This window comes from Xyrauchen texanus, chromosome 20 (genome assembly GCF_025860055.1).
Source record: "Xyrauchen texanus isolate HMW12.3.18 chromosome 20, RBS_HiC_50CHRs, whole genome shotgun sequence".
In the NCBI taxonomy this organism is placed as follows: domain Eukaryota; kingdom Metazoa; phylum Chordata; class Actinopteri; order Cypriniformes; family Catostomidae; genus Xyrauchen; species Xyrauchen texanus.
The window spans coordinates 14,369,079-14,396,194 of record NC_068295.1 but is presented as its reverse complement, the minus strand read 5'-3'; the positions used below and the strand labels follow the sequence as shown (position 1 = coordinate 14,396,194).

Sequence of the window (27,116 nt, the reverse complement as noted above, 5' to 3'; positions counted from 1 at the left end):
ATATCAGTCTGTGTGGAATGAATGTATGCATTATCCAAGTTTCACTTTTTGAATGGAATTACTGAAATAAATCAACTTTTTGACGATAAAATTATATGACCAGCACCTATATATGCAAACAATGCAGACGATTTTACACATAATTCATTACCACATGCATACATTTTTCAATAAATCTCTATATTATACTCAGCCCGGGCTTTTTAAATATCTCATTAACCACCTATGTAGGAATTTCACTCACTCCATGCCCTCTTTGGGCCACCTGTAAATGAATTTTCTCTTGCCACCTTCAGGGACAACGAAACTGGAATTTTACTCATTCCCTGCCACCTTTGGCCACCTATACAGGAATTTTGCTTACTTACTGCCACCTTGGGCCACCTATGTAGGACTTTCACTCATTCCATGCCTCCATGGGCCACCTATATAGGAATTTTCTTTGCCTCCTTGGGCCACCTATATTGATGTCCGGGCTGGCAAGGCCTCCAGGGTAACCACTTACTAGGTCAGACTTACATCAGATCACACAAAAACACTTCTAAGCTAAATGCTTACCTCAGTTTTGGCACCAGTGATTTTGTGCAATCTGTGTCAGCGGACCCTCAGCAGTTTCTCCACCCTTTCAGCCTCGATCCAGCCCCACGTTGGGCGCCAATTATGTTGTGGAAAATCTTTGAAGAATCTCTAAGATGCAAGAAAACTCTCGGAGTCCAGGGTTTCAGATGCCAAAGTTGAAGGTTATTGTGTCACCAACAAACTTGAGAAGGTCAGCTGTCCATTCTGACTCTCTTAGTCCAAAACCTCATCTTCTATACAGTTTGTTATCTGGCATTACCTCATTTCTACGCCCCTTCGTTATTTTTGTAACCAATGGATACTATTCGCCACCATTATCTCACAGAGCCTTTTGATATCTTTTTACTGGTAGAAACCTGGCTTTAGTCTATCTTTTTAATTACTTTGACCACTGGTTGTTTTTACTCTTTATCTTCAGCTGTGTTTCAAGGCCCATAGCCTCATTATTTTGTTACAGCTGGGTGCTCTTTGTGGTTTTTGCAGCATCAACACTTTTAGTAACCTCATATGCTCGCTCTCCTGGGTCACACAAAGGCCAGGAAACTCATTTAAGTACTTTGATATAAAAACATACTATAATATTGAAAATATACTATATACTTGATTGGATCACCGAAATCTCAAAAAACGGTTCGCCAAAATTATGATCAAAGAACGCATTTCAAATCAGCAGTAAAATCTGACAACACTGGATTCATAATTCGTTCTTCTTTGCCTCAGATTACACTTAAAAAACAAAATTTTCCCTTCTTGTATAGCTAATTCTTATGCACGTTCTTGAGTTGATTGACAAGCAATGTCTGTATCTACATCCGTTCAGCGTTCCAATTTCTACCATTAATTTTAACATAAGTCTCTGCAAAATAATCTCTGATAAAACAAGGAATCTGAGCAACTGTAAATTACTGAATGTACACAAAAAACAACAGCTGCTTGAACAAGCAGATACACACAAACACACAGGGTATGAAAAGGTTCCTCTTTTATTCAGCCGCACTCACTCGAGATCGCTTATTTACAAGGCATGCCACATAGATACGAGAACGGACTTAAAAGACATCATCAATAATTATGATCAATAACACTTACATCAGCTCTGATGGAGACAGAGGGATGTGGAAGAAAGAGAAGAAAACATCAATTCTCCATTTTTTTTTTTTTTTGTCCATGGCAAATACGTTTATTTGATCACCGTCTTAAATAGAGTCTTTAGGGAGTGTGATGTCATTGTCAATTCCCCTCTGATTGGTCCTCCCCTCAGCCTCTTAGCCAGCAAGCAGAGTTAGTAGGGCTGTCATTGGAACCATTAAACGTTGGTTTAAAAAATTTTTTTTTTGAGTAAGTGGGGCAGACCGAACCACATTATTCAAAACTAATAACAACTTCCAAAGAAAAAGCTAGATTTGTGTTGTCTTTTTTTTTTAATAGTGTCCTTTGAGATATTTATTCACAAACTTGTATAAAAAAAAAAAAAGGTTAATTCTGTGAGGGTCTGAGAGGGAGAGAATGTGCTACATACATCAGTATGAAATGGAGAATCGGGAGGAGGTAATACAATCCTGCTTTCATGTCTGCACACACTGTAAATAATGTAGACTTTTTCATCTTTCAAAATGCGACTCTTTGCAGGAAAACACCTGAAAATTATCAATATTTCTGGTTATTTCTTCTCACGTACAGGTGAAACGATCATACAAGTACTCAAAATCTCTCAAACACACACACACACACACTTATTCTTTCTCTGTATCACACATATAACACACACATACTTCCACACACTTCCTGAACACACTCACACACACAAGGGGTGGCCACAGCTTTAGACCCAGACCCCCCAGCAAAGGTGGCCAATCATTCAGGGGAGAACAAAATCGCAGGTGGAGTCAGAGATCAGATGAGTCCTCGTCTCTTCTTGTAGTCTTCCAGGTTGAGAGATCGGCGTGGTGCTCCATCTTTAACAGGCAATGAGTTTGAACTCACCGCTAAAGACTTTGCTTCTGTGGAGGATATAGAAAATACATTTCAAATGGTCCATTCAAGACCTACATAGTCATCCTACCAAATGTCAGGCCGTATTTTGAGGATCAAATTCATATGTTCATTAATTCATACACTGTTAAATTCCGTTTTCCCACTACACAGTGTTTTAATCTGAAGTTTGATACAAACCATTTTTAGACCCAAAAGTTTGGCACTTGCAAATGCCAACAAACAAAATGTAATGACTGTTTAAACAAAGGATTTGAGATTTATTATTGCACTTAAAGGAATATTCTGGATTCAATATCAGATAAATCTACAGTATTTGTGGGACAATTTTGATTACCACGAAAATTTGTTTAGATGTAGCCCAACTTTTCTTTAAAATAAGCAAAAATCAGGCCTGGGTAGCTCAGTGGTAAAGACAAAGGATAGCACCCCTGGAGTTCGATAGGGCGTACTGAGTGACTCCAGCCGGGCCTCCTAAGCAACCAAATTGGCCTGGTTGCAAGGGTGGTTATAGTCACACTAGGTAACCTCTTCGTGATCACTATAAATGTGGTTCGCTCTCTGTGGGGCGCGTGGTGAGTTGTGCATGGATGCCGCGGTCGATGCCGTGAAGCCTCCACACGCGCTATATCTCCACGGTAACATGCTCAGCAAGCCACGTGATAAGATGCGTGGGTTGACGGTCTCAGACGCTGAGGCAGCTGAGATTCGTCCTCTGCCACCCGGATTGAGGCGAGTCAATACGCCACCACAAGGACTTAGAGCACATTGGGAATTGGGCATTCCAAATTGGGAGAAGAAAAAGGTCAATACATAAACATTAAAACACTAATTTCAAAAGTATAGCCACAAGATGCAAGCAATGTGTTTTTAACATGATTTTGGTGTGATAAAATCTATTGCTAACCTTTTCTGTGTAAAGTTATAGCCAATTTTACAACTTCTTTACCATGACAATATAATGTCAACAAACCCTATAAAACCCTAAAACAACTGTAAAAATTATGATTTAAACAACTTTACAGCTCAAAAAAAAAAATTTTTTTTTTTAGGAGGGACGACTCTAAAATATTTTTTAAAATCAACATTATGCTGCAAATGCTGTCGATTGAGCTTAACTTATATTGAACCTGAAAAATTCCTTAATTCCAGACCAGCAGGAACAACCACATCACTAAATTGAGGTCCTCTCCACATTTGAGATGCACTTACCAGCATTAGGAACCTGTAGGTCAATTTTGACATCAAAGTCGTGAACTTTAAAAAGGTCTTCTGAGAGGTCGCTGGTTGGCTTGGTAGCATCTTTGTCTTTCTGGTTACCCGGGCCCTGCATTATAAACAGGGTCACACAATTCAGTATCAGAACAGGCTCATGTTTCTTGCTTTGGGCTTGTTTGTGTCTTTGCATGTTACCTGTTTGTTAGCCTGCTGGCTGTTATCTTGGCCTGAGCCTGAACCGTATTTCTGGTTAAGATGTGCCAGAATAGCTGCATGGACTGAGGGATCTCTTGCCTGAGAAAGAGAGAATATCGTTTTTTAAGAAACATAAAAGATAGTCTAATAGGCGTAGGAGTAAAGAAGAACACAGGAGGTGACTGAAGGATTGCCAACAGAGGCATTAAAGTATATGTTCTCCATTTGTGAGGAGAGAGGCTAATTGTGTGCGAGTGTGAATGTGTGTGGGTGAAAGTTACTATAGCTATGTTAGTGAGCTTGCAGTCTACCCAAAACCTGTCTGAAACTTAGGAGCTTATGTGTGTGTTTGATGTTTTGGAGTAAAGAGTAGATGCTAGCCTTACATTGGACACCATGGTTGGTTTACACTGCCGTCTGGTGAATGGATCCATCTGTTGGTTCTTGGAGTTCTGTCCCTCTGCCTGATTGACAAACAAAGATGTTTTAGATTCTAGATGTCTTTTAAGGGAGCTTTCACACTGGCAATTTAGTCCGAAATGGAGCAGGGTTCACATAAAAATGTGGTCATATGAAAGCTGTTTTGGTCACAATGGAACTGTGACATGGTTTGCATGAGTAAGAAAGCAATCTTTACTCGGATCTGCAGTTATTCAGGAAGCAAAATAACATGTGCATGTATATTGGATGATTTAAGCATGAAGACATCATCAGTTGAATATATAAAAAAAAAAAAAAAAAAATTATTAAAAAAATAAATAAATAAATAAATAAAAATCACACGTGCACCAGAATTTCCGCTAAGAAATTTTGGTGGCAGCTAATGTGTCCGGAAATGATCAAGTTTGCTGGACAAATTGGATAAAATCTGGTCATCTCATTTCTGTTTTTATTTTGTGCTGTAAACACGATGGACTTTGCATAATAATGCGATATAGGCTAATAATGACTGTCAAGTCAAATGAATGCTAAATATATGTTCATTATGAGTGCTTTTACATAAATAAATAAAAACCGGGCATTATGGAATAAGAGTCTTATTTAAAAAAAAACATTCATCAATGGGGGCAAAATTAAACAACTAAACTGCAATTTGCTACATACAGCTGAAGTCAGAAGTTAACATACACCTTAGCCAAATACATTTAATCTCAGTTTTTCACAAGTCCTGACATTTAATTGTAGAAAACATTGCTTAGTCTTAGGTCAGTTAGGATCACTACTTTAGTAATATCATAATAGAGAGAATTATTTATTTCAGCTTTTATTCATTCCCGGTCAGTCAGAAGTTTACATACACTTTGTTGTATTTGCTAGCATTGCCTTTAAACTGTTTAACTTGGTTCAAATGTTTTAGGTAGCCTTCCAAAAGCTTATCACAATAAGTTGCTGGAATTTTGGCCCATTCCTCCAGACTGAACTGGTGTTACGGAGTCAGGTTTGTAGGCCTCCTTGCTCGCACACGCTTTTTCAGTGCCCACAAATTTTCTATCAGATTGAGGTTAGGGCTTTGTGATGGCCACTCCAATACCTTGACTTTGTTGTCCTTTGTTCCACAATTTAGGAAGTATGCTTGGGGTCATTGTCCGGAAGACCCATTTGCGACCAAGCTTAAACTTCATGGCTGATGTCTTGAGATGTTTCTTCAATATACCCACATAATTTTCCTTCCTCATGATGCAATCTATTTTGTGAAGTGCACCAGTCCCTCCTACAGCAAAGCACCCCCACAACATGATGCTGCCACCTCCACGCTTCAAGGATGGGATGTTGTTCTTCGGTTAGCAAGCCTCACCCATTTTTCCTCCAAACATAATGACGGTCATTATGGCCAAACAGCTACATTTTTGTTTCATCAGATGAGGACATTTCTCCAAAAAGTGTTAGTTTGTTTTAAATTTTGCATAAATAATTTTAATTTTGATGAAAAAGTTATTGAAAATGACTTTTTAGTTTTTATTTAGTTTTTGTAAAATTTTAGTTTTCATCCATTAACACCAAAAAGTATCTGTAATACTTTAAAATAAAGTTGCGTTTGTTCAAATTAGTTAACCGCATCTGCTTTTTCAATATTAAAAAAATATATATAAATGGTAAGATAAACATTTATCTGTTCCATTTTCTCCAGTTAGCTTACAAGCTAATTGGTTAGCCTGTTAGCTTACCATACCGCTAGCTTCTCCTCGTCACTTTCATTAAATTCTACTCACAATCGCCACATAGTGATACTAGGTACTAGGCGATTTAATTCAAAATAACATTTATTTTGCTGTATTTTTAATGATTTTACTTTAAAAAAAAAATATTTTGTGGTTATGGATCTGTGTAGGTGTAGGTCTGTGTGACGAGGAGGAGGGCGTGGCCGGACCGTGATTTGTTCTAACAAGCGCACTCTGATTGGGACCACAGCAAACGTGCCCAATATGAAAACCTAACATAGTGGTTCCCAACCCTGTTCCTGGAGGCCCCCAAACTCTGACTAACAGACAAACAGCTCAAAAACAGTCTAACAAGATCACTCACCACCAGAGCCTTCTCAGATTCCACAATGTTCCAACTCCGATTCCTCTGGTTGATATAGCTAGGCAGAAAAAAAACATTATTCAGGGTTCTGACTCCATTCGACCAATACATTTCCATGACTTTTCCAATTTCCAAAGAGATTACACTCACAAAGAGCAATTTCTAGCCAACAAAATATTTCAGAGCTGAACGTAACTTAAATACTGTACCATTCACTATAAAATTTCCATGAGTTTAGGGTTTTATTACATTTTCAGAACTCTCAAGCCTGAAATTAACAACATACAAATCTTCTCATCTCTCCTCTTAATAGTCATCAGGGTTCCCACAGTCATGGATAACCTGGAAATATCAGGGATTTATTGTGTATGTGCACAAAAGCACGTTTTCATGAAAGCATTTGTGCATTTCTAACCTGATGGCAGAGATATTTTTGGTTCTCTGTCGGTCAAGTGCTTCTGCTCTCTCCTCCAGCTCATTCAACTGATCCTGCAGTAGTTTCACCTTCTCGCCATCACCACTCTCTTCGGCCATGGCCTGTAAACACAAGTTACACATATTAGCAGAAGACAACATACGCAAGTATGCACATAAATAGACTTCTATCCACAAGGAAAAAGCTACTACAAAAAGATTACAACCTTCTCTTTGAGAAGTTGCGTTTTTTTCATGGCATAATTTGGTGGTGCCTTTCGGAATCTGTCTTTCTCTTTGACAATCTGAAATAAACAAACAAACAAAAATCTCACATTATTAACATATTGCTAAAACTGATTACAGTTTCATGTATTAAGGACAACAAGAAACGGCATCAGTGGGACTCACATCTTCAATGTCTTTGTCGTTGAATTTATAGTTGACTGCCTCCTTGATGGACTGCTCTTTTTTGGTGATCTCATCCAGATTAGGAAGCTGCATTCCTGCTGAAAACATCTATGGTGCAACAGTTACAAAAGTTACTACTAAACATGCACATCCCATTACGTTCTGGTATGACAGCAGTTCTAAAATAAACCTAACACTTAACAAATACAGGGCAAAAATGTAATTCAACCCCCAATTCAATTTTGCTGAAACAAATAAACTTAGCTGGCATAAAATTTTAATCTGCTGAATAGTTAAGCCCAAATAAGAGATGCATAAGAATAAGATAAGCATATTTCTATGTTTAATTTGCTTTTGGTTAAACTCTTCTATTTTGTTGAAGTACACATTTCAAACTCACCGCCTCTTTCCATTTCATAAACTCGCTTTCAGTAAACTCTTGATTAGACACAAACTCAAGTCTGAACACTCGTGTGTCATTTCCATGCCTGCAAGCATAAACATACAATACACATACAAAAGACATCAATAATGTACCACAAAGAGAAAAGATGAATGCACAGGATCTGTTTTTTCTGCATTTACTCACCGGAGCTGAAGGCCTTTATTTGTCCGTGTAGTCCCCAGCTGATAAATTTTTGCCGTCTCCACCACATCAATGATTTCAGCCACCTGTGGGATTTCATTTTATACATTTAATCTTTCTACTGGCAATCAAAAATCAATTAATCATTTTAGAACAAAGGGTGTTATAAAATGAACAGAAGAACAAGAGAGTTTAATTTTTCACTGACCCGATAAACAGGTTTGCTGCTGCTGTTTCCAATGCCAATCCGAACAAAACATCCAGTTACAGTTTTAGCAAAGAATGGCATGTGACACCAGCGCTCCAGTTTGTGCCGGGACAGCCGGATCCGATTCAGCTCATCTGGTAATGTCACCGGCTGGGACTTGGGTGGAGCCTCCTCTTTTCTTAAGCACAAGTGCACAGTTAATAAATAGGTTTATTACAGGTGGGAGAAATTAAAAAATGGTCCATATGAATTCTTCAATATATAAAATACAGCAAAATAGAGATTTACAGGTTGTGTGTTTAGAGTTTTGATCTGGGATAATTTAAGTCTTAATGGCAGTAATTAATGTGTTACGAACCAAGGAGATGTGATGTTATCCTCTTATACTTACTCCTCCTCATCATCAAAAGATGAAGATCCTGAGCTGCGGTCACTCTTTACTGAAGATTTGTCATCATCATCTTCCTCCTCCTCTTCATCATCCGAGTAGACCTCGCTGGTTTTCAGTGGCTGCCTTTTTGCTAGGAGCTCAGCTGAAAGTTTAACGTTTAAATAATAGCGATTTCTTGTAACACAGTTACAGTTGTCTGTTGATTGGAAAGTGAAATATCACTACGATAAGAAAGGTACCAGTTCTGTTTTTCCTCTTCTCTCTTTCTGCTTTCAGCTCTTCCATGGCCTGTGACTTTTTGTCCAGCTTCTCGTCTCTCTTGATCCGTCTCTCTTTGTTATGTGACATCACCTGCATAAACAGACAGGAACCACACGTGTGTAGGACCATATTTGCGTTTCTTTTAAAGGATGGGCCTGTTGGCTGTACGGTTTACTCACCACCTGAGGGTCTGGGACCTGAGACAGTTTCCTCTTCTCCTGCTCCTCCTCCTGCTGCTTTTTTTTTTTCTCTTCCTTTTCTTTCTTCTTTGCAGTCTTCAATTTTTGCTTTATTTCAAACCTTAGAGGGACAAAAACATCTGTGTGGATGAACATCTTTTCTTGACTCCTTCAAATTTTTGTTCTTGCTGAGCAAATGCATTTCCTTTCAAATGAGCAGAACAAAGAAAAACTCCCCACATGCCAACCCATATTTACAGAACCATTGTTTACAAATATTTTATTTGATTAAAAATCATGTAATTTCAGTTAATTTCTATATTAGGCTAACGATCACATTTTGGTAAAGATGCTCTTTGAGGCCATATTATTTTATACAGTACATAATACTGTGATCTGTAGGCCATGCATTCCAACGCTTATTTATTGGTATTGTTGCCTCGAGATAAAAACTTGATAAAGATCACTTGTTTTGTCGGTATACCTATAGTCATGTCAATATCACAACCAAACAAATCTTGTGATCTTGGGAAAATAATACAGAAAAATAATACTGCATGGCCTCCCTACCTAGAACAGAAATATGTACCATTCTAGGATGCAAAATTAATCAGTGTATTTCCACACAAGATTTCTAACAGCTTCAGTTCCACACTGTAAATTAATGCACAGGTGTATGGACTTGAGGTGAAATGCCATCCATTCATTTAATGGTGATTCAAGGAATGTCTTTTTTGGAGAAATTTTTTCCCCCCACACATTTCTGAAGAAACTTGCTTGAGCATTCTAATCATTTCACATAACTGAAACTTTAATTATGCTGTCATTCAATGCCTTATTCAATATTAGAATCCCGTCTCACCTCCTCTTGAGAACTTCTCTCTTCTCTATTCGATTGAACAGCTCCTGTTCTCTCTCTTTCTCTGTCATCTGCTCCAAACGGGCTCGGTCCTCTTCGTCCCCCATCAGATCATCACCGTATCCATCCCTGAAAACCTCGTCTTCTGATGAGGAGTCAGAATCCGAGCTGGAGGACGAGCTGTTACTTTCGGAGTCTGACACCTCACCTTAGAAATAGTAAGGCAGGGAGAAACGGTTTGTTTATTTGTATTCGTTTCATCTTGTTTATTTTTTCCAGTTTCAATTTTGAAATGAAAGAAAAAATTAAGAGGAAAAAAAACTTAAAATAGGGCTAGGCAATATGCAGGAAATATTGTAAAAATATATTTCTAAAAAAAAAATTGCAATATCTGATTACATCGTCAACCCCACGATAACAAGTGGAAAATGACCAATACAATTAAGATCTAAAGACAATTATAAATGTAAACATAATAATAATAATAATAATAATTGAAATATAAGTAAACCATTACCTCTAGAAAGTTTAACACAACTCACATAATTTCTACTTTCATAAAATGGTGACAAGAGTTTGTTTACTTCACAGTCTGTGCTTAAACAAATAGAAAACACCAGATTTCCTATTAGGTGTAAGCCTAATAAATTCCCTTGTGTTCCCCAATTAATACTGCCTTATAATTTCCACTGTGATCTTATCGAATTTGTGTTTATATAGTGTTTCGTTAATGCAGTTTATGTTGCTTAAAGAAAAAAGAAAACTTTACTGTGCGTTCTCTATATAAATCATAAGGTTGTTTAATGGGGCCTATGCACGTTATAATTATAATTAAAAAGAAAACTTTTGTTTAATTCCATACCAACAAATCAAAAACGTTTCTTTATGGAGTGGATGATGAATACAAGTTGCTGTCACACAGCAATATGTTTTGAATAACTTTTGAATAAACGTTTTTCACAATGGCCGATGTTTCGTCACTAATTATTTTCACCTTAATGACATCTCAAGTCTTTTTCCCGACAGGCTTCATTTCCTTCTGTTTGAGTAGGTTATAACTGGAAAATGTTTCATGCCATTCAGAATTTTGGCAGTGAAAATGGACACAATCGTCTTATTTAATCCATAATGATTTTTAAAATGTTTATATTTTGATTCATATCTAAAAGCGTAAGTGCATGATAACTACAGGCTACTATTTTATATATTTGCTGACTTCCCAGCTCCATGGTTTGTCATTTCCCGATATTGTCGATCATCAGTATATTTGTCATATATCGTCAATATCTGATTACATCGTCCTATCGGCCAGCCCTACGAAGCAATACAACTATATAAATCACCTTTCTTTTTCCTCACAATGTTACATTATTAAATATCCAATGCTTTAATGATCTGTGCATTCATATAATTTTTTTGTAAAATGAATGAAGAGCGAAAAATACTCATATTGGTGTAGTCAGAGCCACATTTATAAGGCACCACACTGGACAAAACTGAAGAAAATTACACTAAAGAAATTGAAACTGATGTCCCAGATTCACTCTTGTAGACAATCTGGATCTGCAATTTAGTACAGATTCATTCACAATACAACTATAATACTGCAATGTATTGAATCAATATATATACGTTCAGTGAGCACTTTTTTTTAGGAACACCTTATTCGTGTGAATATCTAATCAGCCAATTCTGTGGCAGCAGTCCAATGCATAAAATAATGCAGATACGATTCAGAAGCTTCAGTTAATGTTCACATCAACCATCAGAATGGGGAAAAATTTTTGATCTCAGTGATTTTGACCGTGGCATGTTTGTCGGTGCAAGACAGGCTGTTTTGAGTTTTCTGTATCTGCTGATCTCCTGGGATTTTCACACACAACAAACTCTAGTTTACTCAGAATGGTGCCAAAAACAAAAAACATCCAGTGAGTGGCAGTTCTGCAGACAGAAACGTCTTGTTGATGAGAGAGGTCAACGGAGGGAATGGCCAGACTGGTTCGAGCTGACAAAGGCTATGGTAACTCAGATAACTACTCTGTACAAATGTAGTGAGCAGAATAGTATCTCAGAACGCACAACACTTCAAACTTTAAAGCAGAAGGGCTACAACAGCAGAAGATCATGTTGGGCACTTTGAGGTAGTTGCCGAATCCCAGCCTGAAAAAACAGTGCTGGCACATGTGAAAGATGCCCAATTGTTCACTTCTTGGTTGTGATACCACAGAAATAAAAAAAATAACAGATGTGGAAAAAGCACAGACAGCTGCCCTACCCTCCTCTGGAGCTGAACTCTCTGCTGAACCATCTCCATTTGAGCTGCCGGATGAAGCCGCCTTGCCCTTTTTTATCTTCACTGTGCTCTTTTTTTCCGGCCCTTTGCTTGGCTTTCCCTTCTTTTTGGTTTTAGTACCTCCAACAGTCCACTAACAGATCAAAAGATGATGTTTAAATCAAAAGCAAGTTTCAAGATGGTTTAAGATAATTTCTTGACTATATTTCAATAGCCAGAGCTTTAAAAGTAAGGACAAACCTCATCATCACTGTCTGATGTCTCGGAGTCAGTGGAGGCGGCAGGTTTACTAACAGGTTCTTCCTGTTCATCAGAATCCACACGCTTTCTCTTTGCCAGAGACAGCAGCTCCTAGAGCAATGAGCACAGGTGAAGACAGTTATGCAGTTGTACATGGGTTATTGTGCATGTCATTATGTCATCAGTGACATATCCCATAAGCTTTGTTTACATGCATTGTAGGTAGTGTTGTCACGGTACCAACACCAGTGAAATTTCACGGTTCTCAATACCTATTTTTGATACCACAGCAAAAATATGCTAATATAATCATGTGCTATTGAACACATAAGTTCAGTTATTTTTAATAATCATTTGAATCACCACACATTCTCAAATGTAGATGGTCAGGACTGCAAGGAGGCAAATCTAGAACACGCACTCTCTGCTTATTTGGCCAGTATGTGGTTTAAAGTTGTCCTGCTCACATCAAAAGCTGGTGCTGGATGGCAGTGAATGCTGCTCCAAAATCTGTACATATCGGTCTTCATTCATGGTATTCTAACAGATGTGCAAGTTACCCATGGCCATGGGCGCTGACACACCCCTGGCCCATACAGACACTGGTTTTTGGACCTGACGCTAATAACAGCTTGGATGGTCTTTTTCCTCTGGCACAGAGAGCTGTGTTTTTGAAAGCTGGACTCATCGGACCAAGAAACACAGTTCCACTGTTCTACTTTCCATCTAAGATGAAAGTAGCCCAGAGAAGTCGGCAGCACTTCTGGACAGTGTTGATGTATGGCTTCTGCTTTGAATAGTGTTTTACCTTGCATCTGTGGATGCACTGGTGAATGGTGTTGACTAACAGAGGTTTACTAAAGTAATCCCAAGCCCATTTTCATGATATCCATTAAAGATGAATGATGTTTAAGACAGCGATGTCTGAGGGATCAGAGATCACACGCATTCAGAAGTGGTTTTTGTCTTGCCCTTTACACGCAGAGATTTGACCAGATTCCTTGAATCTTTTAACTATATTTTACACTGTCAAGGGTTTGAATACCCCAAATCCTTCCAATTTGTCTTTGAGCAACATTGTTCTAAAAGTGCTGGATTATTTGCAAAAGCATCTGTTGGCAAACTGACAAGTCTCGAACTAACTTTGCTCTTGAAGGACTAGGCTGTTTTTGGAGGCTCCTTATATATTATGACATAATTGCCTCACCTGTTTAACATCTTCTTTTCACATTGCCTTATTTCAACTCATCAAATTGTTATTAGTCTTAAATTGCTCTTTTAAATTGCTCTTTTGAAATTCACAAAGTAAAATGTTGTATAATGTGTAGTTAAGTGTTTCAATATAGCAAAGGGTGAATATAATTTACAAATCACTACTTTTTGTTTTTATTAGCATTTTTCATACTGTCCCAACATTTTTGGAATTGGGGTTGTAATATATTTTTTCAATTTCAAGCATCTAGCCTTTACTTTGAATTGTGCTTTTATGACGACGTGTGTTTTGCCAGAAGCTTCACTTTTCCGGATAAACAGCGACACGGCCTTGTGTGATCATTGAAGACTTTTCAAGTCATGTCTGAAATCTCATCCGTTTACACTGTCTTTTGAGTCTGACAAATGAAATGTAGGACACAGTTTGAGTGATTGTATTTTAGGAAATGTTTAAATGTTATGTTTTAAATATTAATACGGTGAAGCACTTTGGTCAACTCTGTTGTTTTAAATGCAATATAAATAAAGTTGAGATTAAAGTGCAAACGCTGTGATTGAATTATATAAATATATAGTTTACATGTGCTGCATGGTTCATCTCAAACAATGTGAATTATTCTCAATGTCTGTGGAGTTTCCAGAGTATGAGCAGCCGGATTTATACAGTGCATCCGGAAAGTATTCACAGCACTTCACTTTTTCCACATTTTGTTATAGCCTTATTCCAAAATGTATTACATTCATTATTTTCCTCAAAATTCTACAAACAATACCCCATAATGACAACGTGAAAGAAGTTTGTTTGAAATCGTTTATATCAGAAGTTTTTTTTTTCAGCAAAAACTAGGAAAAGCAATATTACTGGGAAGAGGAAAATTTAATTAATGTGTGCAGAAAGCTTAGATATAGCCAGTTATGACAGAGATCCTGATAAAAGGTCAAATGATAAGGATCGTCTGATCAGGTGATAAGAAGATCGGTATAGGCTCAAAAAACTCCTAATCGGAGCATCCCTAATGCATTGTTGACTCATTGAGCGTGTTTCAATGCACGTTCTTAGACCGGTGAATAAGCTGACAATGGCTAAATTTACATGCACAGCAATAGTCTCATTATTGCAATAATCAGAGTATTAGTAATAATTAGATTAAGTTGTTTGCATGATTTGGGCAAACCTCACATTTGCTGAGAAATTTTATGTTTTCTTATAAATTCATATTTATAACAAAAAATAACATAATAAATGTGAAATATGTATCTTTAACTACAGCTTGGCATAAGGAAAATGAGTCAGTCATTTCGTCAGTCTTTTTGAATGATTGATTAAAAGTTATTTTTGACTACACTGGATGTTCTGTCTGTTTTTATTCACTAAAAAGAATCGGTTTATAAGAGACATTTGTTTGTTGGACTACACTGGCTGCTCTGTCTGTTTTGATTTACTAAAGTTCACTGGGTGTGCCAGATGTTGTTGTGTTCAGCCTGCGAGTACATCCTCAATAGAAAAATGTGTTTCCTTACATTATTTTGTGGTATATAGTCTTTTTATCTCACAAACATTCAATTCAGACTGCAAACGGTCATTTACATCATGAGAAAATATGTTTTCTTTTGCTGTGGGGTTGTAGATTCTGCATGGCGGCAGCACCACTGCTGTAAAATGGTGCAAGGAACTGGCGTTTAATGAGAAGCTGAGAATTAAGTGCAGTTTCTTCCGTTTTAAGATGTGTATGAACACGTTCTTGAGTGTAACATAAAATGTCTGCAGCACTGGCACAGGTGCACTTTGGTCAATAGGATTACTCTACATACAGTATATTTCTGCAATTATCATTACTCTGATTATTAGCATAATTGCAATAAAACAAATACAGTATTCAGTTTACATGAGCAACAGTTTAATTGCAGTATTGCCTTAATCGCATTATAAAGGCATTATGAGGGTGCATGTGATTGTGCCTCAAAATGCAAATACAACGCTATTAAGGCAATACTGCGCTCATGTAAACTGTTGCTCATGTAAACAGAATGCCGTGATTATGATATAGCAATTATGCTAATAATCAGAATAATGATAATCACATTAAGATAGGTGGAGTACTCCTATTTAAATCGCTTTAAACAAGCATGTAAAAGCTTTAATTGCATTTTTTCCACTCTGACCAAAGTGCACCTGCACCAGTGCTGCAGACGGATGATGTTATACTGACAGGTTCGAAAGCATCACAAAACAGCAGTTCCTTGAACCATTTCCCAGCAGTGGTGCTCCCCTGCTGCAGAATCTACAGCCCCATGGCAAAAAAACTAAACAAAATATTTTCCAGAGTTGTGAAGGTCCGGTTGCAGTCTGAATTGAATGGTAGCAAGATAAAAAGCCCAAATACCAAAAAAATAAATGGCAAGGAAACACATCTTTCAAATGAGATTGTCCTCGTGGGCGGAACACAACATTATCCAGTGTGTGTATTCCGATTCACAAACAAATGACTCTTATAAACGATTATTTTTAGTGAATCAAAATACGAGCAGCCAGTGTAGTTTGACAAACAAATTAATCTTATGAACAGATTCTTTTTAGTGAATCAAAAACAGACGGAGCTTCTAGTGTCGACGAAAATGACTCTTATAAACCAGTTCTTTTAAAAAAATCATTATAAAAGACTCACAAACCGACTAATTTTCCTTATACCAAGTATTTAGATACATATTTGCAACAAGATGTTTGTTTGCAATAATTATTAATTTATAAAATAAAGCATTAAAACACATTCTCCGCAAATAATCAGAGTATTGGTGTACATGTAAACGTATCCAATCTGGTCACTGTGTGTGTTCATGTAAATGCAATGGATTTCCTTTATCAGTGTAAGGTCATAAACGGCATAACAACAAAGCGATCAACAAGGATTTTAGCACATTACCCCTACATTCTTATGCTAGATTTGAGCACATTACCCCGATTTCGCGTTGCATGTAAATTTACCACCTTTAGCAGCTTATTATCCAATGTACATAAGTATTGCACACATGCCTCTTCAATAATCTTCAAAAAAATAATAACTTGATTATTTAAAATATCATGTAAACGTGGTTTTCTTGCTTTCAAGATTTTTTAAATAAGCTGATTTTTGGGAGTTACATGCACATCAATATGGTGTGCATGTAAACGGGCTCAGTATCAGTCATAAACAGCAATTCCTCAAGATTTAAAATGAGGTGGACCCTCTTACTAGTGTTGATAAACAAAATGAAAATGTACACAAAGGCCTGTGGGGTGACTGTTTGTGTTCTAGTACTGCAGGATAAAATTAGCACATAACATAGAGGGATTTGGCATAGCTTTAACCCAACAGTCTCAATGCTCTGACATCCACTATCCAATTATACACTTTCAAAGCACAGAGAGATGTCAAAACACATTGAGGTATAAAAACATTGGCAAGCCATTGGTTTCAGTGACTGAATCTTTAGTATTCATGATATTTCAGTTTTTCACTTTTAAAATTCCCAGCAGAACTTTAGAATTATGTACAGGCCTAATTCAATACAAGATACTGGCTACGAGAAATTGAGGGTTTCAGTATTTACACTGCTGTGAGTGTTTGAGTTGTGTTCTGCTTAGATGTTAGGTAGCTCACACCAACTGTAATTTGTCAACACCAAAGATGTTCACAGGTTGTTTGATGCTGTGGGCTAGAGAGAGAACCTTCATTAGGGGCACCCAATGGCCCAAACAAATACAGTATTTTCACCACTAAGACCAACTGAAATGCACATTTGTTTTTTAATTTGTTGTATTATAAATACAAAAGGTATGCACACCCCCTAATATTATAAATAACACATTTAAGCATGCATTCGTTTACAATGTAACAATGCAGTTCAGCGTAGTGTTTGTTATCAAATCTAAACCTACAGCAATAAAACAGAGGCCAATGTCAAAAGCGAATATAATTTATGCTGATAAATCAAAAACAAAAACAGTACACTTTGTTGCTTCATCATGTGACTTTCAAATATCCAATCAAAATGCCACTCTCTCGGAGGGCTGAAGAGCCTTGTTTTAGTAACGCCTGTCCGCTCTAGGTTCAAGTCATAATTCTACAGCTACAAACGAAAACGAACTTTAGCCGCGGCAATTTAACGTCTTAAACCAGAATAGGTTCTAAACAAGCGCGGCCATTTTCATGCAGCTAAAATACACATGTGGTGCACGTGACACTAAAAAGCACATAAAATATCCACATTTTCAGGTGAAAGAGCCCCAAATCCAAAGCGATGTGACCACACAGGCCCCTGCTAACCAGCTAGCTCTCCCACATCACTTAGCATGGGACTTCAACACACACAGACAATTATGACACCATAGAGATTTTTGGGATCGCATGAATGATATTCATACCTGATCCAAATTATCGTCGCTTGCACTATCCTCGGAGTCGGAGTCAATCACGACCCGACCTTTCCGTTTCTTTACATTCACCATCTTTAGCTGCCTGCCTGGCTCCCTGTGTGTTTAAACAGCAGCGCCGCACTCCTCCACACAAAGGCGCTACAGCTGTATTGCGCATGCGTACACTTCACTCCAATAATAATCAAATAATAATTCAGAGTGTATTTAAACAACCGACTAGCGAAAGAGATAATGTTAATTTTTGCAAACGAAAAGTTTGTTTGATTGTTTGTTTAATTGTACTGCTTTAGAATTATATTTGGATTAGTGAAGACAAATATAATTTGTTTAGGGTTGATCATATGTAATGATCAACCCTAAAAAGGTAAAGAACATAAAAATAACTCAGACAATTAATCTGTTGCTATTTTACAGAACTTACATTAGGGCCAAAATAATATTATTAATTTATGTTTTTCTTCAAAATATTGCTTTTGTTTTACGTTTTATAGCTGGTATAAAATGATGTAATTAATATATATAGAGAGAGAGAGAGAGAGAGAGAGAGAGAGAGAGAGAGAGAGAGAGAGAGAGAGAGCGAGAGAGAGCAATATTTGATTGAGGTCACCTGCCATCTAAATCTATTTGCCATGGCACTTTAAGATTAATAAGTTCACCCAAAACTGAAAATTCTCTCATCATTTACTCACTGTCATGCCATCCCAGATGTGTATGGCTTTTTTTCTTATACTGTACACAAACAAAGATATTTAGAAGAATATATCAGCTCTGTATGTCCTCACAATGCAAGTGAATGGTGATCACCAGAACTCAAAAAGCTCCAAAAAGGAGATGAAGTCAGCATAAAAGTAATCCATATGACTCCAATGGTTTAAGCAATGTCTTCTGAAGTGATCTAGTTGGTTTTGGGTGAGAACAGACCAATACTCCCTTTTCACTCATTGCAATCTCTAGGGACAATCATGATTTCAAGCTCTATTACACTTCCTACCAGTACACGCATGCGCAGAGCGCTAGATGGCTCTATAGGAAGTGTAATTGAATTTGAAATCATGATCGCCAAAGGGACTGCTGTCAAGATGTACAGTAAAATAAGACTCCAGTGGTTTAATCCTTCTGGAGTGGTGGTTGCGTAGTGGCTAAAGCACAGGGCTGTTAATCAGAGGGTTGCAGGTTCGAACCCCATGGCCACCACCATTGTGTCCTTGAGCAAGGCACTAACTCTTGCTCCGGGGATTGTCCCTGTAATAAGTGCACTGTAAGTTGCTTTGGATAAAAGCGTCTGCCAAATGCATAAATGTAAATGTAAGTAATCTAGCTGGTTTTGTGTGAGAAGTTACCAAAATATAACGCCTTTTTCATTGTACATCTTGACAGCAGTCTCCTTGGCAATCATGATTTTAAAATCGATTACACTTCCTATAGCGCCATCAAGCACTCTGCGCATGTGCAAAACACTAGGAAGTGTAATCAAGCTTGAAATCATGATACTGCCCAGAGACTGCGATGACAAGATGCACAATTAAAAAGGCGTTATAATTTGGAAACTTCTCACACAAAACCAGCTAGATCACTTCAGAAGACTGATAAAACCACTGGCGTCTTATGGATTACATTTATGCTGAATTGATCTCCTTTTTGGATCTTTTGGAGTTCTGGGCTCCATTGACTTGCATTGTTTGGACCTACAGAGCTGAGATTTTTAAAATCTTTGTTTGTGTTCACCAGAAGAAAGAACGTCATGCATCTGGGATGGCATGAAGGTGAGTAAATGATGAGAGAATTTTCATTTTTGGATGAACTATCCCTTTAAGATTGCAAGTTGATCCTGGAGTTATATAGACAGTCATGTGACCTCAGTATTTGCAGGGACCTCCTTTTCAATATTTTTAACAAACATTTGACTGACTTACTCATTGTTCCTCTCCCCAACCTCTCAAATGTTCCTCCAGGATACAAAACCTTTTATGAAAAAGCAGAGATTTAATAAAATTGCTTTCTTTTCTTTAGCATACCAGTGGATGTCTGATCTGATCACAAGAGTAACGGATCAAATGGCTATATAAAGGACAATATTCAAAACACTGTTTGGAGTTCATAGTGTCATTCGCAGACAGTCATTTCTACCCATCCTCACCTGCTCTAATCTGAGCACCAGGTGTGTCTATGAACGAGATTACTGCAGACATGGCCAGCCACAAAATATGGTTTGATTTCTCTAAAGGTGTGGATGGTATTAAGAAGCAGTTTGGGCTGTTAAATTATGAATTTGTCTAGCACTGGACTGGGCCAGTGGGAAAGCCATTAATAGAACACATTCTGGAGCAAACCCGGGTCCAGTGGGTGTTCTGTGGACCCCAGAGTCTAAATCAGTGTATCGTGTCATCCGATCAGGAAATTGTGGGCCGCAGTGTGGCATATCTTAAACTGGGAAAAAGCAATTTCACCTGTTTGTTGTATGGTGCCTTGTGCTCCACACGTCACCGTGATGGAGAGACTCGATACAGTGGATACTGCACAATGCACTCCAAACAACTGCTGGGCAGCAGAGATTCAGCAACTGAAAATGTCACTATCCATAATCTGATACCAGTTATGATATTCACCTAATGTGCCTCTGGATTCTGGAATAAAGGGCTGATTTGGATATATAATGCAAGAGCATCAAGACAATTTCTTTTCATATAAACCTCCCTCTGATTTGTAAAAATGCCATAAAAAATTGGCATTTCGACAGGAATAACACAATCTTGTATTGTAGTCATTTTACATTGAGAATGAGATTTTACATGGGAGCAGCATTGAAAATCACTGCTCTATATTAGAGGATCTGTTATTTGCATATATTTACATAAGCATTATAGGGGCAATAACATGTAATTTTGACCTCTAAAATCTGATCTGCAACAGGCCTCTTTTGACAGAAAAAGCACCATAATTGGTCAAATTGTAACATGTTACACATGCACATCCATGAGGATGGAAGACCATGGATGGTAAACATTTCAGACAAGACATTATTTTCTGATCTGAGAGTTGACAGCTACTTTCTTTACACCAGAGGTGGACCTTACTGGCAGGATGTCAAGTTGTCTTAAAACATTTGCATCCACAATAATCTGGGACATACTTATGTAGTTGTAGTAATGTGAAAAGTCTAAATTGCTTCTGTAAAACATTTAATCTATTTTACAGATTTCATTCTCTAAGTTATTTCTTTCTAGCCTGGGAAGAATACAAGATGATAAGCACGTCCTCTTGTTAGAGAAGGTTTGCATGATTTCCTTTTTGCTCTACAGTTCATCTAGTAATTTATATTTCTTGTTTTCTCTAAATGTTATGTGAGCTTTGTAGAGATATTTCATAATAATGTACATCAAAGTCTTAAAATTTGTGTTTTATTTAGGTAAACCGTGTTGGTTTTACGTTGGGGGACAAAGCTGATGGCCCATTTCAGCTTAAAATTGATATAATTGCACTGTGTAATGACCATGCCCACACAGAGGAGTTTGCATATGAGCTTTACAAGAGAAACCCAGAGGTCTGACTGGACTCAGGAAATGGATGACAGAAACAATCTATGGCTTCATTTTATACAAACAAAGAAACGTGGATGAAGACCCATTCACTCACACACACACAAAACAACCACATAAAAAGACACATATGTACAAAATTATAATTTATGCATATTGCTGTAAGATCAAATAAACATTTTGTGTGACTGTGCCAAAGAGTGGCTTTACAGTTTTGACTTTACAATAGATTTAAGCCAACTACATATTAAATCTTATGTATGAAGTTCTAGTTATCAGCAGACATACTTGCTCTTCTTCATACATAAATCAATTAATTAAAAAATAGAAACTTGTTGGATGACTTGTGAAGTCTTACCTAGCAAAAATAAAAAAAAACAGACATTCGCAGAAGAGTAGAAATGTAAACATTTTTGGAATTTAACAGAAAAATAAGACAAAAGCTAAACACTTACAGTGAGTGTCTGAGACAATAATGAGACACAAAAAAAAAACACAGGAGTTAAGCCAGAACCAGGCCTCGTCTGGCACCCAACATATTCTCCTTCTTCTGTTTTCGGTTATCTGTGTGTTTGGCACGTCGTTCCTCTCTTTAATGAAGGTTAATAAAAAAAAAAAAGCTAATTCAATGTGGGTTTCAGTTCAGAAAACCAGAAAAAAAAAACATTTATGGCTGATTAGCCATAGGAGACAATAAATCTGATGAAAGTAAAAAGTATATTACCTTGTTTGAACTTGGTGCTCTTTATAGTTTTTCTGGTGAGAAGGAATCGTCTGAGATTTATTAAGTGCTGTATTCTCCTGTGCAGCTCCGAAAGGCTTCAGTTTTCCTGTGGGGATGACAGAAACATTCACAGCAATTAACAGCTGGCAGAGATATTTCCTAATTGCTTCTTTCACAAAGCATTTCATGCCTAATTTTGTTAGAGCATAGACTTACCCTTGTGTGGTTTGTAGTTCAATGGGCGAGAGAGACTGGCCTTCAGATCAAATGTGTTCTTGGTGGTGCCAGGTGTGGCTGACATGCTGTTGTTTCCACTAAAAACATATGGAGTTATTGCTGCAAATAAAAATTAAAAATCATGAAATCAATGCTTCAGACATTGTTATTAAAGATTATTAGTGCAACAAAATAGCTTTACCCATACCAGGTGTATTATTGACTGTGCTGATAGTTTTATTAAGCTCTGGTTTGCTGTAAATGTCAGATTTTCTCCCTGGAGTGGAAGGGAGGGGGACGAGAGGAGACATACGAGCTGGAGTCTTTACCAGGGAACGCTTGTATTCGTTATCCTGAGTGGCCTGCGTGAACCTAGATCAAGAAAAAAGCAGTTCATTGATCGGTCTTTCTATTTTGACGCTTTAATTGGCAATTCTAGTTCTTTGACTTTAGCATCTTTGGTAACTTCATTGTAACCATTTTTTCCTCCCGACTCAAATAACTGAACTCTCAGTATCATCCGACCCGATACCAGTTGTTTTTTTCTAAATCAGTTTTGAAAATCTATACCTCACTGTTTGGAGCTGACTGGGTTACTCTTTTAAGAAACAAAAACATATAACTAGGCATAATTAATTGTGCAGTTATATAAAAAAAACATTTTAGCCTATTAAGAAATAACTAAATTAAATATTCTCTTAAATAATGCAGCAATTAACAGTAAAAATCTTCAGTAGAAAAGAAGCCAGTTGTCTCTACACATTTGTTCAACTTGAATATGGATTTAAAGTGATAGTTCACCCCAAAATTAAAATTATTTCATCATTTACTCACCCTCATGCCATCCCAGATGTATATGACTTTCTTTCTTCTGCATAACATAAATTAAGATTTTTAGAAGAATATTTCAGATATGTAGGTCCATACAATGCATGTGAATGAGTACCAACATTTTGAAGCTCCAGAAAGCAGATAAAGGCAGCATAAAAGGAATCTAAAGACTCCAGTGGTTTAATCTACATCTTCAGAATCAATATTGTAGGTGTGGGTGAGAAACAGATCCAAGTCATTTTTTATATAAATTCTGCTCCCTGCCCAGTAAGTGCCGATATGCATGAAGAATGTGAATTGCCAAAAACAAAAGAATGTGAATGTGGAGATTCACAGTAAAAATTACTTAAATATTTATCTGTTTCTCACCCACTTTTATCACATTGCTTCAGAAGACATGGATTACACCACTGTAGTCTTATGGATTACTTTAATGCTGCCTTTATATGCTTTATGGACCTTTACATTTCTGGCCACCATTCACTAAATGGTTGTTTGTGTTCTGCAGAAGAAAGTCACACACATCTAGTATAGCATGAGGGTGAGTAAATGATGAAAGAATTTTCTTTTTGGGTTGAACTATCCCATTAAATTGACACCCATGCTTTTAAAGAGGTACTGATGTATTTACCGGACATTGATTTTACTGGTGGTAAGGACGGTTGGCCTGAAGGTGGAGCTGTCCTTCAAAGCAGGTTTGCTGGCAGACTGCTGAGTGATCCTTCGTCTTTCAGGAACTGGTTTCTTCTCCTGCACTCCAGGACTAAAGAATGTTGCTCGGCTTGCAGGTGCCTTCTAATGGGAGATAATACTTGGACCTCATCAAACAGTTCAACCCACTCTTGAATAAATCCCAGAATTATTCATTGTAAAAAAATAAATAATTGAAAGTCCAGTGTTCCCCTCTCTTCATTACTTTCAGTTCCTTGACTCCTGATTACCTCTATTTGCTTGTTCTTTCTCTGAACATAAGAATCGATGGACTCCATCTTTTTGAAGTGAGCCTCATGCAGTTTTTTGAAGTCTGGGGGAGAAATACATTACACAGGGGCAGAGAGAAGACATCATATTGGCTTGAAGAACCCTGCATGTGTGTGCTTATGAAAGGCATGCTTTTCCTCAGATTAAACAGTCAACAAGTAAATGTCAATGTCCCAAGTTTCTGTATTTCTTGAGCTGGACAATTAGTGTTTTGTTTTTGTGTATAAAGTTGAAAGGATCTAATTACTTGGAGTTGTCGGCCGCAGAGCAGGTTTCCTCTTCATCAAACCTTCATGACGGGGTATTCTACCTACTGTCCTTCTTCCCGTACCTGTAGGATTTTTAAATTCAGTTTTTGTAGTCAGCCTAGTCTCCTGTGAGACTTTTAGTGTTCACGATTAATAATCACTATTATGCATTAGTAAAAGTCCAGATTGTGTACAAGACACTCTTGTTGGCTGGACAGGACAAAGCCTCACCTTTCTCACTTGGCTCTACATGAGCATCTTTATTGGTTTCACCAGATTCTCGACCTTTCTCCAAAGTATCCTCTGTAGTAGACATTTTAGGCAGAACTGTTGTCTGTGTGTCCTTGGTTGAGGACACCTTCCTGCTCTTGGAGCCCCTTCGGCTTTCCTCCGACTGTGCCAGCTTCTCCTCAATCTAAATATACAAATTTGTATGTTTTTAAAAAGACATCACTTTTGACAAAGGTGCATTCCTGTGCAATGAGATCTTACAGTCTGCTGTTGTTTCCATATCATACGAAATATTCCGTATATGCTCCTGTATACCTGAGTTATGACTGGTGCGGTTTCACTGAGCTTTCTCTTGGCAGTGCGGCCTTTCCCTCGGCGGTCGGTCACAAAGTTTGCAGTGTGAGCATTCTGCGCGTCCACGGGCACGGAGTCGGAGTGCGCGTCCGCAGTGGCTGAATCATTTCCCTGCAAACAATGCAGGGTCTTTTCTGTTCTGTATTCTTCACATAGATTATGAATGACAGTGGCCAAATATTAGCCAAATAATTACAGTTGTAAACCAAGATTGCTTGTATTACTTACATTCTCAGATGTATGCTGCTGTGAAAAGTGATGCTTTAAAGCCTTCAACAGCTTATCAGCCTAATTGAAAAATAAAACCGAGCATTTAGAAAAGAGACAACGACAAAAGGATTTGATTTCGTGATTAGACATTTCCCCTAGTCAAATCATAACGGTAAGTAAATATGCATGTTGAATTTATTTTTACACATACAGCATCATATTACACGCGAGAACAGTGTAATCAGCACATTACTGCACGGGAGCTCTTTTTTTACATTTACCTTCATATTCGCTTTCAGACCAACTTCCTTCGCAAGGCGTTGCAATTCCGCATATTTAAGTGACTCCAAATTCATATTGTAATAACAAACTATCAGAAAACTGAACAACTATTACTATTAAAGGTTACTATCCCTAAGATACTGAGCGGTTTATTTAGGTGGGTTTGACGTTTGAAAAATACCCCGTTTCAAAAATATCCCTTTCCGCCAAATGATTGGCTGAGAAGACTATGACGACACTGTCCTATATCCAATAAGAAGCAGCGTTGACTCATCATTGGCTTTGATTGGCTTGGAGGCTTAAAGGTGGAGTTTGAGTGTGCAGTTTAAGACGCCACCTCTTGTATAAACCGTAAATAATACGATTGTTGAACTTGTTGCGCTTTCCGAGCTGGGCAGAGAAAACGAAAACGTGCTGCTGTAAAAATGTCGACCAGAAATCCAAGTTCACTGGAAAGCTCTTATGATATCGGTCCATGTGACTCGACACAGTCACAGACAAGTTCAATGGAAGACCAGATAAGAGCAGTGAAGGACAGAGAAGTATGTGTAGTAGACTTTAGGAATTGCAGTGTTTTTCAGTGCACGACATGCAACACAGTGCTTGGAGACTCTCTCGGTATCTGTGGGGAAGTCCAGAACCACCAGTTTGTAATTTGTTTGAGTAAGTTGTTCTCTGAAAACTCAATGGAAATTGAGTCCTATTCTATGCACTAAAACTTGTTTTTGTCCTCCTGCAGAAGTTACTGAGGATGTGAGGGTGGATAAAAAGCTAGAGACGAGCTTGGATGGTCAACTGGCTTCATCGTAAGTGATCCTATATGGAAATCTCTACGGCTTCAGTTCTTTTGGATGTCCCATCTTGTACTTTGACCAGAATATATTTTTGTGTGTGTGTAGCATTTACCAAGGCCTTCACTGTGCTGGTTGCCGTGGTCGTGTTGGCCTGGTTCTTCACTCCACTCCAGAGCACCTGTCTGCTTTACGAAATCTCTTCCTTTTACGAAAAGAACTGCTAAATTGGTAATTTTTTTTATTTTTTTTTAATCATACACTACATTGCATACATACAATAACAGAAAGGAATATAAATTTATTCTAAATTTTAACTATTGTAAATCATAACTCATGTAAATGTTTTTTCTGGTTTCATCACTTTTGTGATGACATTCACTTTAACATGACAAATGTGTTTTGTTTTACATTTTAGCTACATACTAAGTGGCACTTGTGTTAAAGCCTCAAAAATTACCTTCAAACCCAGACTTGTGGACAAAAAAATTAAAGAGGTAATAATGATGCCTTCATGCACTCACTCATTTTGGATTTTTACTTCTCATTGGAATTGGATTAGACATTATGTATTTTCTCTCTTATCTTTCAAGTTGAAACAGGATTTAGAAGCTCAGCTGAAGCAGGTGAAGATTTTGGATGAAATGATGGAAAAATTCTGCACATACAAAATGTAAACTGAATACAATTCAGCTCTCTTGTAATGGTGTTGAAATAAAACTATTTTTGTAAGAATT

The 27,116-nt window shown here is 37.5% G+C and overlaps 4 protein-coding genes across 4 annotated transcripts; 2 read left to right on the top strand and 2 right to left on the bottom strand.

The window, feature by feature from the left end:
• Positions 1 to 1,544: 1,544 nt before the first annotated feature.
• rtf1 (RTF1 homolog, Paf1/RNA polymerase II complex component) lies at positions 1,545 to 18,102 on the bottom strand. Its single transcript, XM_052150985.1, has 18 exons — positions 17,964 to 18,102; positions 12,350 to 12,460; positions 12,092 to 12,242; positions 9,820 to 10,024; positions 8,958 to 9,078; positions 8,757 to 8,868; positions 8,518 to 8,659; positions 8,127 to 8,304; positions 7,922 to 8,004; positions 7,733 to 7,820; positions 7,333 to 7,440; positions 7,149 to 7,226; positions 6,923 to 7,044; positions 6,508 to 6,565; positions 4,371 to 4,448; positions 3,985 to 4,083; positions 3,784 to 3,898; positions 1,545 to 2,579 (listed from the first exon to the last, which is right to left on the bottom strand). Exons 1-18 carry the CDS (start codon positions 18,045 to 18,047, stop codon positions 2,473 to 2,475), a joined length of 2,040 nt encoding a protein of 679 aa, XP_052006945.1. The 5' UTR covers positions 18,048 to 18,102; the 3' UTR covers positions 1,545 to 2,472.
• A 1,927-nt stretch (positions 18,103 to 20,029) lies between these two features.
• ndufaf1 (NADH:ubiquinone oxidoreductase complex assembly factor 1) lies at positions 20,030 to 21,522 on the top strand. Its single transcript, XM_052151003.1, is given in 5 exon segments — positions 20,030 to 20,178; positions 20,180 to 20,531; positions 20,900 to 21,062; positions 21,169 to 21,245; positions 21,382 to 21,522. Coding segments are annotated over 5 exon segments (882 nt in total).
• A 14-nt stretch (positions 21,523 to 21,536) lies between these two features.
• On the bottom strand, positions 21,537 to 25,737 carry nusap1 (nucleolar and spindle associated protein 1). Its single transcript, XM_052150999.1, has 11 exons — positions 25,588 to 25,737; positions 25,325 to 25,384; positions 25,058 to 25,207; positions 24,743 to 24,926; positions 24,511 to 24,594; positions 24,224 to 24,306; positions 23,914 to 24,077; positions 22,660 to 22,823; positions 22,452 to 22,571; positions 22,236 to 22,341; positions 21,537 to 22,101 (listed from the first exon to the last, which is right to left on the bottom strand). The coding sequence occupies exons 1-11, from the start codon at positions 25,660 to 25,662 to the stop codon at positions 22,014 to 22,016; spliced, it is 1,278 nt and encodes a 425-aa protein (XP_052006959.1). The 5' UTR covers positions 25,663 to 25,737; the 3' UTR covers positions 21,537 to 22,013.
• A 186-nt stretch (positions 25,738 to 25,923) lies between these two features.
• oip5 (opa interacting protein 5) lies at positions 25,924 to 27,114 on the top strand. The gene is made up of 5 exons (XM_052151009.1): positions 25,924 to 26,251; positions 26,328 to 26,394; positions 26,488 to 26,610; positions 26,798 to 26,876; positions 26,973 to 27,114. The coding sequence occupies exons 1-5, from the start codon at positions 26,014 to 26,016 to the stop codon at positions 27,054 to 27,056; spliced, it is 591 nt and encodes a 196-aa protein (XP_052006969.1). The 5' UTR covers positions 25,924 to 26,013; the 3' UTR covers positions 27,057 to 27,114.
• Positions 27,115 to 27,116: the final 2 nt, after the last annotated feature.

Excerpts from the sequence above, each read along its gene's own strand:
- oip5 (XM_052151009.1), top strand. The coding sequence starts at position 26,014 with ATGTCGACCAGAAATCCAAGTTCACTGGAAAGCTCTTATGATATCGGT. Across the intron at positions 26,611-26,797 it reads CGAAAAGAACTGCTAAATTG|CTACATACTAAGTGGCACTT; the intron begins GTAATTTTTTTT and ends TTTACATTTTAG. Across the intron at positions 26,877-26,972 it reads TGGACAAAAAAATTAAAGAG|TTGAAACAGGATTTAGAAGC; the intron begins GTAATAATGATG and ends TTATCTTTCAAG.
- nusap1 (XM_052150999.1), bottom strand. The coding sequence starts at position 25,662 with ATGAATTTGGAGTCACTTAAATATGCGGAATTGCAACGCCTTGCGAAG. Across the intron at positions 25,208-25,324 it reads AGCAGCATACATCTGAGAAT|GGAAATGATTCAGCCACTGC; the intron begins GTAAGTAATACA and ends CATTGTTTGCAG. Across the intron at positions 22,102-22,235 it reads GAGCACCAAGTTCAAACAAG|AGAGGAACGACGTGCCAAAC; the intron begins GTAATATACTTT and ends CCTTCATTAAAG.
- rtf1 (XM_052150985.1), bottom strand. The coding sequence starts at position 18,047 with ATGGTGAATGTAAAGAAACGGAAAGGTCGGGTCGTGATTGACTCCGAC. Across the intron at positions 7,227-7,332 it reads ACGACAAAGACATTGAAGAT|ATTGTCAAAGAGAAAGACAG; the intron begins GTGAGTCCCACT and ends TGTTTATTTCAG. Across the intron at positions 7,045-7,148 it reads CGCAACTTCTCAAAGAGAAG|GCCATGGCCGAAGAGAGTGG; the intron begins GTTGTAATCTTT and ends TTGTGTTTACAG.